The sequence below is a fragment of the Lepidochelys kempii genome, chromosome 3 (genome assembly GCF_965140285.1).
Source record: "Lepidochelys kempii isolate rLepKem1 chromosome 3, rLepKem1.hap1, whole genome shotgun sequence".
Taxonomy (NCBI): Eukaryota; Metazoa; Chordata; order Testudines; family Cheloniidae; genus Lepidochelys; species Lepidochelys kempii.
In genome coordinates, this window is record NC_136382.1 from 782,015 (window position 1) to 800,207 (window position 18,193).

Genomic DNA, 18,193 nt, shown 5'->3' on the forward strand with positions numbered 1-18,193 from the left:
TCAGAATTCAGGGAGGGTCGATCCAGAGGCAGAACCTGTGGAGAAGGAAGGAGATCACTGCAAAGGCTGTTGCTGCTGACCCAGCTCCAGGGAAGAGAAGGGGGGTTCTTCATCTACGGATAATAGCAAGACTGCTGTATCCCACTCTAGGAAGCTTCTTGCTTTAAACAAGGATTCAGAGACTGTCAACAGGAGCGCTTAGTGGGACCAGAGCCCCTGGTGAAGTGGTTTCTTTTTTTTGTTTGATGGATTCCTTGTTGAATTAAGGGGTATTCTTAGATACAGAAACAATGAGGAGTCCATGTGGCACCTCTGATTAACCATTTTATTTGGGCATAAGCTTTCGTGGGCTAAAACCTACTTCACCAGATGCATGGAGTGAAAAATACAGCCTGGACCAGTCCACACAAGAGATTCACTTCCTCAACATTACGGTCCTAATAAGCAATGGTCACATAAACACCACCCTATATCGGAAACCTACTGACCGCTATGCGTGCCTACATGCCTCCAGCTTTCACCCAGATCACACCACACGATCCATTGTCTACAGCCAAGCTCTACGATACAACCGCATTTGCTCCAACCCCTCAGACAGAGACAAACACCTACAAGATCTCTATCAAGCATTCTTACGACTACAGTACCCACCTGCTGAAGTGAAGAAACAGATTGATAGAGCCAGAAGAGTACCCAGAAGTCACCTACAGGACAGGCTCAACAAAGAAAATAACAGAACACCACTAGCCATCACCTTCAGCTCCCAACTAAAACCTCTCCAACGCATCCTCAAGGATCTACAACCTATCCTGAAGGACGATCCCTCACTCTCACAGACCTTGGGAGACAGGCCAGTGCTCGCTTACAGACAGCCCCCCTCAACCTGAAGCAAATACTCACCAGCAACTACACCCACCACACAATAAAGACACTAACAAGTCCCTGTGCCAACTCTGTCCGCATATCTATTCAAGGGACATCAGCCACACTATCAGGGGCTCGTTCACCTGCACATCTACCAATGTGATAGATGCCATCATGTGCCAGCAATGCCCCTGTGCCACGTACATTGGCCAAACCGGACAGTCTCTAAGCAAAAGAATAAATCGACACAAATCTGACATTAGGAATTATAACATTCAAAAACCAGTCGGAGAACACTTCAATCTCTTTGGTCACTCAATAACAGACCTAAATGTGGCAATTCTTCAACAAAAAAGCTTCAAAAACAGACTCCAATGTGAAACTGCAGAACTGGAATATGCAAACTGGACAGCATCAAATTAGGCCTGAATAAAGACTGAGAGTGGATGGGTCATTACAAAAACTAATTTTCCCCCATACTAATTTCTACTACCACGACTACCCCTCTGAAACCTTAGATACAAAGCTTATCTTAAACTTGTTGGAAACACCCGGGGAGTGGGGATTAAGAAAAGCATCTACAATGCCATGACTGACCCCAAGGGCCCAGTTACCTGCAGGGATATGAGTCTGTTACAAAAATCTTTTATATGGAGTGTCATTGCAGCCCTTTTAGTCCTAGGATATGAGTGAGACTCCAGGTGGGTGAGGGAATATCGTTTATTGGATCAACTTCTGTGGGTGAGAAAAATAAGCTTTTGAGATACACGGAGCTCCTGGAGGGAGAAAGCTTGTCTCTCTCATCAACAGAAGTTAGTCATGTAAAAGTTATTACCTCCTTGTCTCGCTTAATAAATTAGGTCAACTAATTCCCCATTAGCAAGTATTTTACTGACCCATTCAAAGAATTTGAACAGCCTTGCTGAAAGTGAGCTGGTTAGGGGCTCTTGGGTCATGATCATCCAAGCATTTTGTTCTGTTAATGATCATTTCAACCAAATCACCTGGTAGTGATGTAAGGCTGCCTGCCATGTAAGTCTCAGAATCAACTCTAGAGAATTTTTTTGAATTAGGAAATACATTTGCCACTCTCTGTCCTCTGGAACAGTGGCTGCCTTTAGTGAGAGGATGCATCTGTTAGGTTTCAGAATAGCAGCCGTGTTAGCCTGTGGCCGCAAAAAGATCAGGAGGACTTGTTGCACCTTAGAGACTAACCAATTTATTTGAGCATAAGCTTTTGTGGGCCTCCCTGCATCGGATAGTTTGCTCAGCCATTTCCTACCCAAACTCCCTGGGAGGGAGCAGCTGGGCCCATGGACAGACGGCTGCTTCGATGACCAGTTTGCGCCAGGCCCGCAGCCTGGGATCGTGCCTGGTCTGGATTAGCAGCAAGGCGCAGCTCTTTCCCCCCCCGCCCCGGCAGTGTCGGTACAGGCTGGGGGGAACTCCCGGGTTTCTTTGCCTCAACGTCCTTGTCTTTCTTAAGTGCTCCCTGTAGCCTGGGGGGCCCCCGCAGCGCCCCAGATTGGGGCACAGGCGTCCTGCTTCCGGCACAGGCACAGAGTCTCCCCCTCTGGGTTCTGCACCTCCCGTGGCCTGCCCTGCGGCTCTGCCAGGGCTGGGCTCCCCTGGGCGGCAGCCGGCGCCCCAGAAACGCCCCAACACACTCGGGGTCTCCTGGAAGCGGCAGCCCGCGCCGGGGGGACGAAGCTGCGGCCAAGCAATGCGGGGCTTGATGTGCTCGTGTCACCCCCAGGCCCGGCCTTAATCGCCCCAGGGACCAACCTGCAGCGCCCCCGCCTGCCCCTGGTAACCCCCCGATCCCCCCGCCCCCCTCCATTTCACCCCCAACACCCCTCCCCCTCGCCCCCCTCCATTTCACCCCCACCCCCGCCAACACCGCCCCGCTCCCCTGCCCCTGGTAACCCCCCCGATCCCCCCGCCCCCCTCCATTTCACCCCCAACACCCCTCCCCCTCGCCCCCCTCCATTTCACCCCCAACACCGCCCCGCTCCCCTGCCCCTGGTAACCCCCCCGATCCCCCCGCCCCCCTCCATTTCACCCCCAACACCGCCCCCGGTAACCCCCCCGATCCCCCTCCCCCCCTGCCCCTGGTAACCCCCCCGCCCCCTCCATTTCACCCCCAACACCGCTCCCCCTCGCCCCCCTCCATTTCACCCCCGCCAACACCGCCCCCGGTAACCCCCCCGAACCCCCTGCCCCTGGTAACCCCCCCGCCCCCCTCCATTTCACCCCCGCCAACACCGCCCCGCTCCCCTGCCCCCGGTAACCCCCCGATCCCCCCGCCCCCCTCCATTTCACCCCCAACACCGCCCCCGGTAACCCCCCCGATCCCCCTCCCCCCCTGCCCCTGGTAACCCCCCCGCCCCCTCCATTTCACCCCCAACACCCCTCCCCCCCGCCCCCCTCCATTTCACCCCCACCCCCGCCAACCCGCCCCATCCCCTTCTCGCCCTTCCCCCGGTAGCCCCGCCCCCCGATCCCCCCGGCCCCGCCCCGCTTCCGCCCCGGGCAGTGGGCGCGCCGATGACGTCACGGCGGCCGCCTTTCCCCGAAGGGCCCCGCGGCTCCCAGCGCCCCCCGCGGCCGGAAGCGGAAGTGGGGCCGGAGCCACCGGCCGCTCCGAGCCGCGGGGCCCATGAGCGGCGGGGGCGGCGCGGCGGAGCCGGATCCGGGGCCGGGGTCGGGCTGGAGCCGGACACGATGCCCCGCCGGAAGCAGCGACACCCGCAGCCCGTGAAAGGTGGGGGGGGGGTCGGGTCTCCTCGGGGGGGCCCGGCGTGGGGGGGAGGCCCCGGGTAGGGGGCGCGGGGGGAGGCCCCGGGAGGGGACGGGACGGGAGGCCTCGGGGGGGGCCGGGGGGGCGGGGGGAGGCCCTGGGGGGGAGGGGACGTGGGGAGGCCCCGGGGGGGGCGCGGGAAGGGGAGGCCCCGGGGGGGGACGTGGGGGCGGGGGGAGGCCCTGGGGGGGAGGGGACGTGGGGAGGCCCCGGGGGGGGCGCGGGAAGGGGAGGCCCCGGGGGGGGCGCGGGAAGGGGGGGAGGCCCCGGGGGGGGCCGTGGGGGCGGGGGGAGGCCCTGGGGGGGAGGGGACGTGGGGAGGCCCCGGGGGGGGCGCGGGAAGGGGAGGCCCCGGGGGGGGCCGTGGGGGCGGGGGGAGGCCCTGGGGCGGGGAGTAGCACGCAGCTGTTGGGGTCCCTCCATGGCTTTTGTCCCCTCTGGTCAGGGACGGGAGCTGTGGCTGGCTCGGTCGTTGCCCGGCTCTGTCCGTTCCCTCGGGCACCCCTGGGCCGGGCACCCCTGGGCCGGGCACCCCTGGGCCGGGCACCCCTGGGCCGGGCACCGGGCTGGCTGGACCATCGGTCTGACCCCGCCTGGGTCCCGGGAACCGAGCGGAGGCTTCTCCCCGGGGGAGCGCTGGGGTGAGGCGGCATCAGAGCAGCCCCGGAGGGCGCGTCGGTGCCCCCGGCTGCAACCTCCGTTAGCCAAGCGCAGCGCTGCCGGTCCGAGGGGGGAGGCCGGGACACGAGGCGCCAGGTGCTGCGGCGGACCCCAAGGATCCCGTTGTGCCCAGGGGTGCCGTGTGCCCATAGCAGTAGGGCACTGGGAGGCGGCCCCCCATCTAGGCGCAGGCAGTCCCCAGACCCTCGCGCATTCAGCTTTCAGTCCTGTCCATTTCCCTTACGCTGGACCTCGGTCAGCTCTCCTCTCGGAGGAGGAGACCCTATTGGGTCTGTTAGGAAGCTCCCCTTAGGGACGTCCCCACTCCCTTCTGAGGAGCGTGCGGCGACGATTCCCCTGGTCCTGTACTCGCTCCAGCTCTCAGCAAGTTAGCATGAGTGTAGGTCACAGCCCAGCTGCAGGAGCATGGGCAGCGGCCGCAGAGGTACAGCTGAAACGTTCGGGCATGGACTTGGCACAGCCAGGCCATGCCGCTGCGGCCACACGGCTGTTTATACTCTGAAAGCCTGAGCAAGGGAATCTCAGTCTTAGCTCATGGTGCAGCCATAGCCTGGGATAGAGCTCTAGGGGGGTATCGGGGGCGGGAGGGGGGAATACGTGGGCAGCTCCCCAGCCCTGGTAGAGGAGCTGTGTGAGCGGTTCCTTTCGGGCAGCAGAATCTCTGATTTCTTAGCAGGTGGGGAGTAGCCAGCAGGGAAGCTGTTCTTCCTCCCCTCCCAGTGAAATATACAAGGCAGATGGCTCCAGGCTCCTCTCCTGAAGGCCTGAAGGGTCTCCTGAACACCTGAAGGGTGTGTGGAATGGCAGAACCCAACATCTGACCTGAGCACCAATGGGCTTTGGTGGAATAACTTGCATGGGCGGGGTGCTGTCCTGGGAGCCAGTCTGTGTTCTGCCATGGGCTCCCTGTGTGGCCCTGGGCCAGTTGCTTTGGGTTTCAGTTCCCCACCAGCACCAAGGGAGCGAGCCGGTGAAGGCTGGATAGCTGGCGTGGCTCAGAGGCCGTAGACGTTGGGCTAGGTCAGGACTGTAGTGGGGCGAAAGCTGCACATCCCGGGGCTCACACAAGCTCACACAAGCCAGCACAATCTCTCTCCCACCACCCAGCTGTGCTCAGCGTCCCCTGGACTACACTGGCAACTCCCTGGTGCAGTGAAACCTAATCTGGTCACCTGAGTCTCCCGGCAGCGTTGTGGCTTGTCTGCAGAGGCATTAGGCTTTGGGATGTGGGGACAGAGCTTGCCAAGTTCCCCACCCTGTTGGGACCAGCAACGCTAGTTGTGTGTAGGTGGTCACAGTGCTGGCTAGGCCCTTTGCTGTCGCTGGCTGCTGGAGTGCGGGGGTGTGCCTGGACCTTTTACTTGCAGTGCTTCTGCCCTGCAGAGTGGCCTGAGGGCATTGGTGAGCTCCACCCTGCAGGCCTGGCTGGGCGGCTGGCTCCTCTACTGGCTATCAGTGCTTCTCCAGTCCCCTTGGGTATAATTTTCTCTTCACGCAGGAAGCGGGTGTGAAGTCCCTGCTGCATGGGGAAAGGGAGGTGCCTGCATTTGTTTCACTCTGCTGCCCCAGTCTTCCCTTGTCTTGCCTAGTTCCCCTGCGTGCTGTGGGAGCTCTGATCCGTGACGCTGAAGGCAGCCTGAGGAGGGGCATTGGGACTGTGGGTTTCACCTTTTTCTCCGTGCTGTATGATGGGAGGCTTGGAGGGCACTTCACATGCAGCTGGTAGCATGTGGAGGACTCTCCCTGGAGCCACTGCCGAAGCCACGGCTCCCCATGTGGCTGGGCGCAGCTGCCTGGGCCCAGCCCGGGCTCCCAGACACTAGAGTAACGTCCATTTCCCGTGCCTCCCATGGTTGCGCGGCGGCAAAGAAGAGAGCTGGGCGCTCAAGTCCTCAGCCTGTGATAGCGCATTTCCTTGTGCCCCAGCAGTAACTGGCTGGCGCTCCGTGTGTTGCAGTGGACACTGAAGACACTCTTGAGGAGACGCCAGGAGGGGGCCTGGTGCTGCAGAGTGACCTGCTGCTGGGCCAGGACCTGGAGTTTGAGGACAGCAGCGACAGGATCATGGGCTTTGAGAAAGACTCGGAAGGTTTGTCTGTGGGCTGCGTGTGTTTTCCAGAGGGACCCTGTAGGCCTGCAGTGAAACGGGAGCTTGCTTCATTGGAGCTGGGTGAGGGTAGCTCTCCGCTAGACCCGAGTGCAGGACCTGCACTCAGGAGGAGGGAGTGGCTGGCGAGCCAGCTGGCCTGTGCTCTCTGCTGGGCACTGGGAGGCTGGTAGTCCAGGCAGCAACTGTTGTTGCTAATTGAGGGAGGAAAGAGGGGAGGGAGTTGGCCCTGTGCTTGCAGTTTTGGGGAGGAAGTTGGTCCTGGGGACCTGGCACAGGCCCCTCGCTGCAGTCACCTCCATCCCAAGCAGGATGGGGAACCTCTGTCGTGCCCAACGGCTGCTGCTAGGGCTTCTGGGGGAGCGGGAGCTGTGAAGTTCTGTCCCCAGAGCCCCCTGGGGCCATAAGGGAGCACTACCCGCAGGACCCAGCACCCCTACGTGTGTCCCCTGAGACTCTGGGTGGGGAGAGGCTGGGCAGGGCATGTGCCTCACCCACCCTTGGCTGCATCGACTTTTATCTGCCCTCACGCTGCCCAGGTGCCTGATTAGCTGCAACCCTGGGACCCACGTGGAGGCAGGGCTGGCGCTTGCCTAGGTCGGGTGAGAGGGGGATGGGGTGGCTCTGACCCCTTGCTCTGGGCTCTTGTACTGCCATGTGGTGGGGGCTCCACTCCCTCGGAGGTAGCCCGGGTTCCTGTGGGACACGTGCACGACCGCTGAGCTCTGTGCAGAGGAAAGGCAGGGTGTGTGATGGTGCCTTCCGAGCGAGGCAGGGCCCAGGAGCAGGCCTGCTTTCTTCCTTATGAAACGGGCTGGGTGGGGGGCTGAGCTGCCTGGCCTCTGGGAGGGGCTTTGTTCGTCACTGTAAAAAGCACAGGCAAGTCGAGAGAGAGAGAGAGACCGCGAGAGCACGTGGACGAAGTCAAGATATGAGAGCACTACAGTCGCCTGGGTGCCCTTCATGCACGTGGGTTGCGATGGCCCATAACTAGGGACGGCGTCACGTGCTACCTGTCGCTGCAAGGCCGTGGCGAGTTCGCCAGGCAGGGCTGTGGGGAAATGGGCCTGAGGCTGCTGCAAGTCCTGTGCCGGGTGGCGGAGCCAGGAGTGTGCTGGTGGAGGCAGCCTGGATGGACAGACCCCAAAGATCTGGATTCCCTTCCTGCCCTGGGGCTGCGGGCAGTGACCTTCGGTGTATGTGCTGCACTCCTGTGCTGACCAGGGTTGGCCACACAGCTATGTCAGTGCAGCAAACCCAGCACCGATCAGCCAGGAGCCTGCCTGTGCCCCGGATCCCTGTTTGTAAAATGGGGGGTGAAGGAATGCTTGCTGGGCTCCAGAACTCCAGGGATAAGTAACACACACAAGCCCGGGAGCAGTCAGTCATTCCATGTCTGGATGGTGTGCAGTAAATGAGGCCGTGGCTCATGTGCTGAATTAAGAGGATAAACAGAAATATTGAACAGCTGCCTCATTCCCTGTCCATTCATTCTGTGCACTGAATGAGACACAATCCCTTGGTAAAACAGCACATGCTTCTGTAGCTGCAGACTACTGTCATGCATGCGCTCGGGGGCAGTCAGGTGTCCAGGCAGTTCCAGCTCTGTACTTCCAATGGATCAAGCCCTAGGCACATCACAGACCAAATTTATCTATGAACCACCCCAAGAGCTGTGCTCTTCTGGGCCAGTGCAGATCAGAGTGCAGGAACAGCGTGGCAGAGCATTTGCGGTGGAGGGGACCTGGCCAAGGAACAAAATTCTAGAAGAGATCAGGGGAATGTGACCTCCAGTCATCTAGGAAATGTGCCAAGCCTTCCTCTGTCAGAAGGAACACAGGTGGAACACCCTCCTCTCTTCCCACCCGCGCCCAACTCCCCCAGACCTGCCCCAAGCAGAGTCCTGGCCCTGAAAAGAGAATCCCTGAGAGTGCAGCTGGAGCTGTTGAGCTGGCGTGGAAGATGCTCAGCGGGTGCTATGCGTGGCTGTATAAAACCCTTAGAAGATAGATGGATTCCTGGCTTCTCAGAGCTGTACCTCCCAGCTACGCATTTGTAATGTATGTTTTAAATGAAGTCATGTCTATGCACCAAGCAGAACTCCCTGGTCCTGGCATCCTCACAGGGCCATGCCAGGCGTCAGTGGGATCCTGCAGCAACAGGTGTCCTTTCAACATCATCTGTCTCTAACACCGCCAAATGCAAGGCTGTCTATCTACCAGCACAGAGCATCATCCTGCTCACGAGCCAGAGGAGCTTCCCAGAAAGCAGGGACTCAGGAAATGACTTGTGGGCCAGCTGATCATCGGCTCCCAGGGCCACCCTGCAGTGAAGAGGCTAACGTGATCCTTGGATGTGTGAGCCGGCAGGTGGTATTACCTCTGTGTGTGGCATTAGTGAAACCGTCACTGGATGCTGCGCCCACGCTGCAGACAGGATATTGATGAATTGGAAGGAATTCAGTGAAGAGCCACAAGAATGATCTGAGATCTAGAAAGCCTGCTTTGCAGCCAGAGACTGAAGAAGCTCAGTTTATTTAGCTCAACCAAGGGAAAGTGAAGAGGTGACTAGAGCATGATCTAAAAGCACCTCTCTTGGGAAGAGATTCTCCTAGCAGATGGCTCTTCAGTCTGGCAAAGGCAGGAGGAGAGCCAGTGGCTGGGAGCTGAAACTGGAGAAATTCAGCTTGGAAATAAGGTGCAGATGTTTCTCCAGCCCTGGGACAAGTTAGAAGATTGGGCACACTTCTTTTTTGAAGATCTGCTCTGGCTCAGCCAGCAGTTCTGGGCTTGATGCAGGAGTCCCTGGAGGAGGGTCTAGGACTTGTTCTACAGATGATCACACTCGATGGTTGCAATGGCCTTCAATCTCTGAGCTCCAATCAGCAGAGTAATGTTGCTTGAGGAGTCTCCATTACCCCAACAGTGAAGATCGATGCAGAGACGTCATTTAGGCAGGTGACCATAAGAGGCAGTGTCCCTGTGGCGGGGCCCTGGGCTGGCAGCCAGGATGTCTTTCTGCCTCTGTCAATGACCTGTGGCAAGTTCCACACTCTGTGCCTCCGTGCCCCTATCTGCAGACCAGATAGCGGCTCTGACCTGTGCAGAGCACTCCAAGGTCTCTGGGGGCAACGTGCAATGATGCTGCAAAGGTTTCTGGGGGTTAGTGGTGCAGAGGCTGGGTCGTGTGCTCAGCTGGGTGTGCTGATAGGGCTTGCCCTGGATGCCCGTCTGACTGCTGGCCCCGCACTGCCATGCAACTCTGTCTCCTCCTGGTGCTCGCTAGCCCTCTGCTCTTGGTTTGGAGTCTGGCTGAGGCTCAGCAGGTGTCATTGCCAAGCGCTACGTGGGCTCCCAGTGCAGTGGGTGAGAAGAGAGCTTGGCAGCGTGGCACTGGGACAAGGGCTGGGCCCTCCCTACTAAACAGTGCAGGAGCCTTGGCAGGTTCCCCAGAGCTGGTCACACTGGGGCCTGCTCTAACCAGAGCTGTCCCTCAGCCTCCCCTGGGCAGATCCCTCGAGCTCCGCTGCTGTGCGAGTGGGCCTGCTCTCCGCCCTGCGCCTGGACCCACAGCGGTTCGCATGTAGGTCCCTGCAGCACAGGGGCTCTCTCTGGGGTAGTCGCAGAGGATGCAGAGCTCTCTTGGTGGAAGGGACCATTGTGATCATCTACTCTGACCTCCTGCATCATGCAGGCCAGAGAACCCGCCCAGTGATTCCTGCCTTGGGTTCAACTTCCAGAAGAGCTGGAGTGGCACTTGTAGACCTACGCCAAGCCTTGGCCTAAAAGCGTCAAGGGCTGGAGAATCCACCGCAGCCAGTTGTTCCAGTAGAGCGTCCCGCTGGGAGCACTTGGTCAGTTAGAGGTCAGAGTAGATACCCAAGTCCTGTTGTGACTCTCTGGTCTCAGGATAGTCCCCCGAGCTGTAACTCTGTGTCCCTGGATGCAGGATTGTACGTTTGGCTGGGTTAGTGAGCCCAGCTTCTCAAGCAATTCCAATTGCTCAGTATGTTTGCCCTGCCCCCATCCTTTAGCGACCTACTTTGACTCCTGTGCCAGGGTGGGCATTGTCCTTGAAGATAGCCCCTCTTTGTATTATTCATTTGTGTTCTCATCGTGCCAAGGAGCGTAGCTAGGGACCAGGCTCCTATTGTACTAGGGGCTGTACAGCCAGAACACCCTGTCCCAAAGCGCTGGCTGCCTAAGACGGGGGTGGGCAAACTTTTTGGCCCGAGGGCCACATCGGGGTTGTGAAACAGTCTGGAGGGCCAGGTAGGGAAGGCTGTGCCTCCCCAAACAGCCTGGTCCCTGCCCCCATCCGCCCCCTCCCACTTCCAACCCCCTGACTGCCCCCCTCAGAACCTCCGACCCATCCAACCGCCCTTGCTCCTCACTCCTTGTCCCTTGACCGCCCCCCCCCCGGGACCCCACCCCCATCCAACCCCCCCATTTCCCGTCCCCTGACTGCCCCAACCCCTATCCACACCCCTGCCCCCTGACAGGCCCCCTGGGACCCCTGACCCATCCATCTACCCCCCCACTCCTTGTCCCCATCCAACCTCCCTGTCCCCCCCATCCATCCCCCCCGCTCCCTGTCTCCTGACTGCGTCCTGTTCCCCCCCCCCGCCCCGAACTGTCACTGCATCCAACCGCCCCCTGTCCCCAACTGCCCCCCAGGACCTCCTGCACAATATCCAACCCCCACCTCCCCCCATCCCCCTTACCATGCCGCTCAGAGTGGCAGGACAGACTTATTGGAAAGCCTGGGAGGTGGGCAGGCGCAAGCCGCACTGCCCGCACAGTGGCGCGGCTCCAGGGGAGGGGCCAGGGTCTAGCCTCCCCGGCCGGGAGCTCAGGGGCGGGGCAGGATGGTCCTGTGGGCTGGATGTGGCCTGCGGGCCATAGTTTGCCCACTCTGGCCTAAGACAAGAAGTGGACACAGACGACGGTGGGGGTACAAGGGAACAGTGCAACTGTATTGGTCAGCATGATGGCCAGTGGGCTGAGTTTTCACAGGCCTCAGAGCAAAGCGGGTGCCGAAGGAGGGTAATGAGTTTAGTGGAACTTTTCAGGGACCTCCCCAAGTGAGAGGCAGCCAGGGAGAAAACACTGGGGTGCTTGTTTAAAATGTAACGGGTGGGTGCTAGTGGTTGATCAGCTGCAGGAGTTGACCTTTGGCTGCGAGTGAGAGAGAGATTGCTTGTCTTTGCTTTCTCGGCTCTGCACAGATGGTTTGGTGCGGTAGAGAAGGGGGAGCCAGTGGAGGGATTCAGAGAGCACCATAGTCAGAGGGCGCCAGACTAGGACAGAGATCTTTGCAGCAGAATTCCGAATGGATCTGAGTGGGACACGGTTGCCTTTGCAAGGCCAGAGGGCAGGATGTTGTAGTAACTAAGATGTGAGCCTGGCGGAAGGTTTTAGTTGGGCAGATGAACAGATTAGGCTGGATCTGAGAGCTGTTGTGCAGAAAGAATCTGCAAGATTTAGACACAGCCTGCAAGTGAGGGCCTAGAATGAGGTCCGAGTCGAAGACGATGCTCAGGTGATGGGCCTGATTGACAGCTGGATGGTGGAGGTGTCTTCAGCGATCCAGAAAGGAGGTGGCAGGGCAGATGACGTGGGGAAGATGAGGAAGCTCTGTTTTAGCCATGTTGCACTTTATCTGATGGCTACGCATCCACGAGGAGATGTCAGCAAGAGAGGCCGAGGCGTAGTTTGGCAGGAGACAGGTGTGGAGTAGCAGTAGATCTTTGAGCCGTCACAATGGAGATGGTAGTTGAATGTGTGTTTGCAGATAAGATGACCCAGAGATAAGGTGTGCAGGGAGAAGAGAAGGGGACCAAGCACAGAGCCCTGTGGAACCCCCCCCCCAGAAAGAGACGATCCCCCAAAGGTTGTGCTGAATGAGCACATGGAGCAGTAGGAGAACCAGGAGAGGACGGTCATGGAAACCAAGGCGAGACACTGCTTCAAGCAGAAGAGCATGGTTAGCGGTATGAAAGGCAGCTAACAGCTCAAGGAGGGCGAGGATGGAGTGCTGGTTCTGAGGTTTGGCTAGGGAAAGGTCATCAGAGATTTCAGCAAGAGCAGTTTCAGTGGAGAGTAAGGGATGGAAGCAAGGTCAGAGGGCCTCGGATGGAGTTGAGGAGAGGAACTCCAGACTGATATTATAGAAAGTGAACATAACGGCCATACTGGGTCAGAGCAATAGTGGCCAGTGACAGATGCTCCAGAGGTAATGAATGGAACAGAGCAGTTATCGAGTGATCTATCCCCTGTCATCCAGTCCCAGTTAAAGGGTTAGGGACACTACTTCTGGTGGAATTCTGTGACAAAAAATTAAAAATTCTGCGTGCAGTATTTTAAAATTCTGCACATTTTATTTGTCAAAATAACACAATATAACAAATGACCAAAATAATTGAAACTGATTTCAAAATACTTGTCAGCAAGTATGTCTGTAACAATACTGACAACACAAAAGATTCAGGAAATGTTTTTTGACAAATAGATTCCTTACTAGGCATATTAATATAGACCTTTGAATAATAATTCATTTAAATTACAACACAGAACCGTATTTCCCGCACCCCTCAGAAGCAATGCAAAGGCTGGGGGAAGCCAGGGGTAACGGGAGAGAGAAGTAATTGCTGGGCAGGAGCCTGGGAGTGAACCTGGAGGGTTGTTAGGTGTGGGTGGGAGAAGTATGGAACAGGGTTTTTTTTGTTGTTGTTGTTGTTTTTTTTGGCAGGGTTGGGGGATGTTGTTAGGGAGCTTCCCCATGCAGACCCTGGCTGACCCCTGACCTCTCCCATTCAGTCAGGCACATCTGCCCCAGTCCCCAGGTGTCCCTGCACCCCTGCTCAGCCATCTCTTCCCCCCCCATCCCCAGGTGTCCCTGCACCCCCACTCCCATTCTGTCCCTGGCTCAATGCTGTCACTTCACTGGCTCACGTGCCCCACTCTGGTCGTCCCCCTCACATCCTGTCTCCTCACCTGGCTCTGCAGGCAGAGCACTATAAGAAGGCAGCAGCTGCCCCCTCCCTCTCTGCGACTCGTTGCTCCAGCCTGGAGCCAGCTGCCTTTTCTTCTGGTGCCACAGCACCCCCTGGTGGGCAAAAGGTGAAACTGAAGCACCTCCCCTACTGAATCTGTTTTCAGGGGTGGGGGGAGACTTGGGGAAGCTGCAGGGACATGAATCATAGAAGATAAGGGTTCGGCTTTGTTAGAGCAGCAGGGCTGTCTGGGAAGATGCCATTTCCGTGAGCCCACTGCTGCAAAGCTTGCTGGCCCAGTGTGTGTCATGGGCTGCTCCAGCCTCTCTCAGGGCCTGGAGGGCAGCTGTCTTCATCTGGCTCCTGCTCTGGTGGCCACTGGATGCAAGCCTGGAGCGCCCTTGGCCCAGGCTGCCAGTTTAACAGCATATAGCCCATTGGCATTGCCCCTGACTGCCATCTGTCCAGCAGGGACGGTTCTCTCAGCTTAGCTGCCTGGCTTTGGCCATGCCCTTGCCATGGGGTGACCCTGCTGGGTGGGCGATCAGTGCAGGTACAGCCAGCCCCCTTGCCAGCTCTCATGCTGGTATAATGGCCTCTTAGAGGGCCTGGCCAGCAGGTGTAGAGGGAACCAGTGCAGTTGCACAGAGGCAGGCCCAGCTGTTGGGAACTGGTGTCTGCTGGGCTGTCATGTGCAAATGCCTCCATGGCCTGGGGGGTGGGCCCTGCCCCGCCCCAAGAGGAGGGGCTCATGAAGGGCTATTCCTGATTGTGGGGGGGCTCCTGCAGTGGGGCCAGAGCCAGTCAACACATTCATAAAGGATGTGGGGGGGAAAGGTGTAAACACTGAGGTGGCAAAGTCCCAGGCAGACTGCGAAGAGCTACGAAGGGGTCTCACAAAACTGGGTGACTAGGCAGCAAAATGGCAGGTGAAATTCAATGTCGCTCAATGCAAAGTAATGCACATTGGAAAACATAATCCCCACTCTTCATATACAGTGATGGGGTCTAAATTAGCTGTTACCACTCAAGAAAGAGATCTTGGAGTCACTGTGGATAGTTCTCTGAAAACATCCCCTCAATGTGCAGCAGCAGTCAAAACGGCAAAGAGAACACAGGAACCATTAGGAGAGGGCTGGATAGTAAGAAAATATCACGTTGCCTCTATATAAATCCCTGGTATGCCCACTGCTTGAGTGTTGTGTGCAGATGTGGTCGCTGCATCCCAAAAGAGAGATACTGGAATGGGAAAAGGTACAGAAAAGAGCAACAAAAATGATGAGGGGTCTGGAACAGCTGCTGCATGAGGAGAGATTAACAAGACTGGGACTTTTCAGCTTGGAAAAGAGGAGACTAAGGGGGGATCTGAGAGAGGTCTATAAAAGCACGACAGGTGTGGAGAAAGTAAATACGGACGTGTTATTTTTGCCTTCTCATAACACAAGAACCAGGGGCCACCAATAAAATGAATAGTCAGCAGGTTTAAAACAAACAGGAGGAAGTGTTTCTCCACACAACGCAGCCAACCTGGGGATATTGTGACAGCCAAGACTATAACGGGTCAAAAAGAACGAGATAAGTTCCTGGAGAACAGGTCCATCAATGGCTATTAGCCAATGTGGTCAGGACACAACCCCACACTCTGGGTGTCCCCTAGCCTCTGGCTGCCAAATGCTGGGACTGATGACAGGGTCTGGCTCACGTGAAAATGGCTGTTCTATTCATTCCCTCTGGGGCACCGGCCGCTGGCGGAAGACAGGACTCTGGGCTAGCTGGCCCACGGGGCTGACCCGGCCTGGCCGTTCTTATGTCCAGCCCAGAGGGGAGGGGCTTGTGGGTGGCTGCTGGGGGTGTCTGTTCAGGCCTGTGGGGCCTCTGGGCTGACTGCTCCCCTCTCCCTGCGGCATTTGCAGTGGACTCCCTGGTGGGGAAGATCACCATCCCGGCCTACTCGCTGAGCGACGACGACTACTCCTCCAGCTACCAGCAGCTGAGCGTGGAGAGTGACCCCGAGGAGGGGCGGGAGCCTGGCCCCCCAGCCTCGCCTTGCCCCCGGTGTGGCCTGCAGCTGGCCGTGCGCTTGGGGCAGAGCTGCCCTCGGTGTGCGGGGGAGGAGGGCCAGCGTGTGGTCTACTCCTGCCAGCTCTGCCCCTTCGCCTCCCACTACTCCAGCCACCTCAAGCGCCACCTGAAGACCCACAACGGCGAGAAGCCTTTCCAGTGCCCGCACTGTGACTATGCCTCGGCCCAGCTGGTGAACCTGACCCGGCACAAGCGCACGCACACGGGCGAGAGGCCCTACCGCTGCCAGGCCTGCGGCTTCGCCTGCAGCAGCCTGGGCAACCTGCGGCGCCACGAGCGTACCCACAGCCAGGATCAGCCCTTCCAGTGCAGCGCCTGCGAGTACCGCTGCAGCCAGAGCCGCAGCCTCACGCGGCACATGCTGCGCCATCGCCCGGCCGAGGAGGCGCCCGGCTGCCAGGACAAGGCCCAAGGTAGGGGGGCCGGAGCAGGCAGCTCCAGGGTGGGGCTGCAGGGCCCCGCAGAGAAGCCCGACTCCAGCCCCTCCGGGACCTGGTGTGGCCACGAGCTTCCAGTGAGGCTCTGTGGGATCTGGGGGGAGCGGAGTTGTCTCTGGCCAAGTCTCAGGCCCAGCTCCGCTGACCTGGCCTGGGAGCCCAGCCCACTCCCCACACGCTGAGCCCCAAGGGCTCTGTCAAGCAGCTGGGGCATTTCCCCTCCTGGGCCCACTCCTACCCCACCTGGCGCGCGCCCTGGGGAGGAGACTGTGCAATGCCTTCGTCCCCAGAGCGCCGTTCGTGATTTCCGTGGCCAGCAGCCAGGGGAACAGGGAGCGTTGAGGGAGGAGCATTGGAACTGGGGGCTGCCCTTCCCCCCTTGATTTGTTCTGTGGGGGACTGGGCGGGGAGGCGCAGGGCATGGGGAAGGGAGCAGGGGGCTGGACACGGTGGGGGGGGAGGTCCCCGCCCCCCAGTCTCACAGCTGCCCTCTGCCTGTCCTGCAGAGCCGCTGCTGCCGGAGCCGAGCCTGCGCCCGAGCAGTGCGGGCAGCCCTCTCCCGCCGGGCTGCGCCCGCCTGCGGGCCGACGAGGCGGACGCCCTGCCGGAGCTGCTCTTCCCCTTCACCTGCCGCACGTGCGGGCTGGTGCTGGCTGACGGCTTGGCGCCGGACGAGAGCCTGGTCGAGCAGGTCTGCAGCCGCTGCAGCCTGGCCGTGCTGAGCGGCAGCCCGCCCGCGAGCGGCCCCAAGGGCTTCTCCTGCAGCCTGTGCCCCTTCGCCACCCGCTACCCCAACCACCTGGCCCGCCACATGAAGACGCACAGCGGCGAGAAGCCCTTCCCCTGCCCCCTCTGCCCCTATGCCTCCGCCCACCTGGACAACCTCAAGCGGCACCAGCGGGTGCATACGGGCGAGCGGCCCTACAAATGCCAGCTCTGTGCCTATGCCTGCGGCAACCTGGCCAACCTCAAGCGGCACGGCCGCACCCACTCGGGCGACAAGCCCTTCCGCTGCGGCCTCTGCAGCTACCGCTGCAACCAGAGCATGAACCTCAAGCGGCACATGCTGCGCCACACGGGCGAGAAGCCCTTCCGCTGCCGGCTCTGCCCCTACACCACCGGCCACTGGGACAACTACAAGCGCCACCAGAAGGTCCACGGCCCCGCGGCCGCCGGCTGGGCCGGCCCCCCGGCCGCCAAGCCCCGGCCGGCCCTGCCGCCGCCCGCTGCCCCCCTGCCCTAGGCCTGGCCCAGGGCCGACGGGCTGCTCCGTGGGGCGGGGTGGCCCCTGCCAGCCCAACGGCCTGGGGACACGGCCTTGCTGGGCCTGTCCCTTCCTAGGGGGCATGGCAAGGAGCAAGGGCCTGGCCGTAGGGGGCTGGAGTGCTGGGTGGGGGTTGGCCGGCCAGGGGGGCAGGGCCCAGCAGTGCTGCAGATTCCCCCCGCCCCATGCCGGCTGGGCCTGGCCTCGGGTGGGAAGCAGGAATTCAGACCCATTGCCGCCCGGTAACCTGGGCTGGGGCCAGCTGCACCTCTGCTTCCTGCAGTGCCAGGACGACAGCTGCCCAGCAGCCTCGCCCGTCTGAGCTCCCCGGCGTCAGGAAGGGCTGTCACGTGGGACGCAGGCCCAGCAGCACCCCATGAAGGCAGGGAGTGGTGTGTAGCTGCTATCTGAGGGAGGGAATAGACCCCCCCCCACTCACACACAGCTGTTCCTCGGAGCCCTTCAGCCTGGGCCAGCCCCGCCTTGGCAATGGGGGCTCAGGGGCCAGGAGGCCGAGCACTCGGGGCACAGCGTAGCTGCTGCCACCAGCCCGCAAGGCAGCCTGTCTGTGACCACCAAGCGTGGCCCCTTCCCTCCAGCATCCTTGGGTATAGCAGGGAGAGAGGGCATGGGGAGGCTGGCCGGGCCCACCGACCCAGGGTGCGTCTCAAGGCTGTGTAATTTATATTGTGTATAACAGCATTAAAGTCAGTTTGGGTAGCTGGCCTCACTCTTTGGGGGGGCTTGGCCACGGCCAGGGGGTTGTGAGCGATACTGAGCCCCCTGCACCAGCAAAGGAGACGCGGCAGCACCCATCCTGCCGGCGTGCCACGCCCTGTAAGGGCTGATGGCACATGGCCTCAAGCTTCTCTGGGCCTGCTGGGTGCCTGGCCCTCACAGCACCCAGGGCAGGGCAGGGGAGCGCTGGCCTGTGGACCCTGCTCCTGCTGGCTCTCAGGCCTGA

The 18,193-nt window shown here is 59.7% G+C and overlaps 1 protein-coding gene across 4 annotated transcripts; it reads left to right on the forward strand.

Annotated features, from left to right (window-relative positions):
* The first annotated feature begins 3,464 nt into the window (after positions 1 to 3,464).
* ZNF513 (zinc finger protein 513) lies at positions 3,465 to 17,949 on the forward strand. 4 transcript variants are annotated; one of them, XM_078851982.1, is made up of 4 exons: positions 3,465 to 3,628; positions 6,272 to 6,434; positions 15,360 to 15,941; positions 16,472 to 17,949. In XM_078851982.1, the coding sequence occupies exons 2-4, from the start codon at positions 6,410 to 6,412 to the stop codon at positions 17,206 to 17,208; spliced, it is 1,344 nt and encodes a 447-aa protein (XP_078708108.1). In that variant the 5' UTR covers positions 3,465 to 3,628; positions 6,272 to 6,409; the 3' UTR covers positions 17,209 to 17,949. The 4 variants fall into 4 exon arrangements, with proteins under 4 accessions (XP_078708108.1, XP_078708107.1, XP_073191514.1 ...); XM_078851981.1 differs by having other exon boundaries at positions 6,275 to 6,434; XM_073335413.2 differs by having other exon boundaries at positions 6,303 to 6,434.
* Positions 17,950 to 18,193: the final 244 nt, after the last annotated feature.

Excerpts from the sequence above, each read along its gene's own strand:
- ZNF513 (XM_073335413.2), top strand. The coding sequence starts at position 3,589 with ATGCCCCGCCGGAAGCAGCGACACCCGCAGCCCGTGAAAG. Across the intron at positions 6,435-15,359 it reads CTTTGAGAAAGACTCGGAAG|TGGACTCCCTGGTGGGGAAG; the intron begins GTTTGTCTGTGG and ends CGGCATTTGCAG. Across the intron at positions 15,942-16,471 it reads CTGCCAGGACAAGGCCCAAG|AGCCGCTGCTGCCGGAGCCG; the intron begins GTAGGGGGGCCG and ends CCTGTCCTGCAG.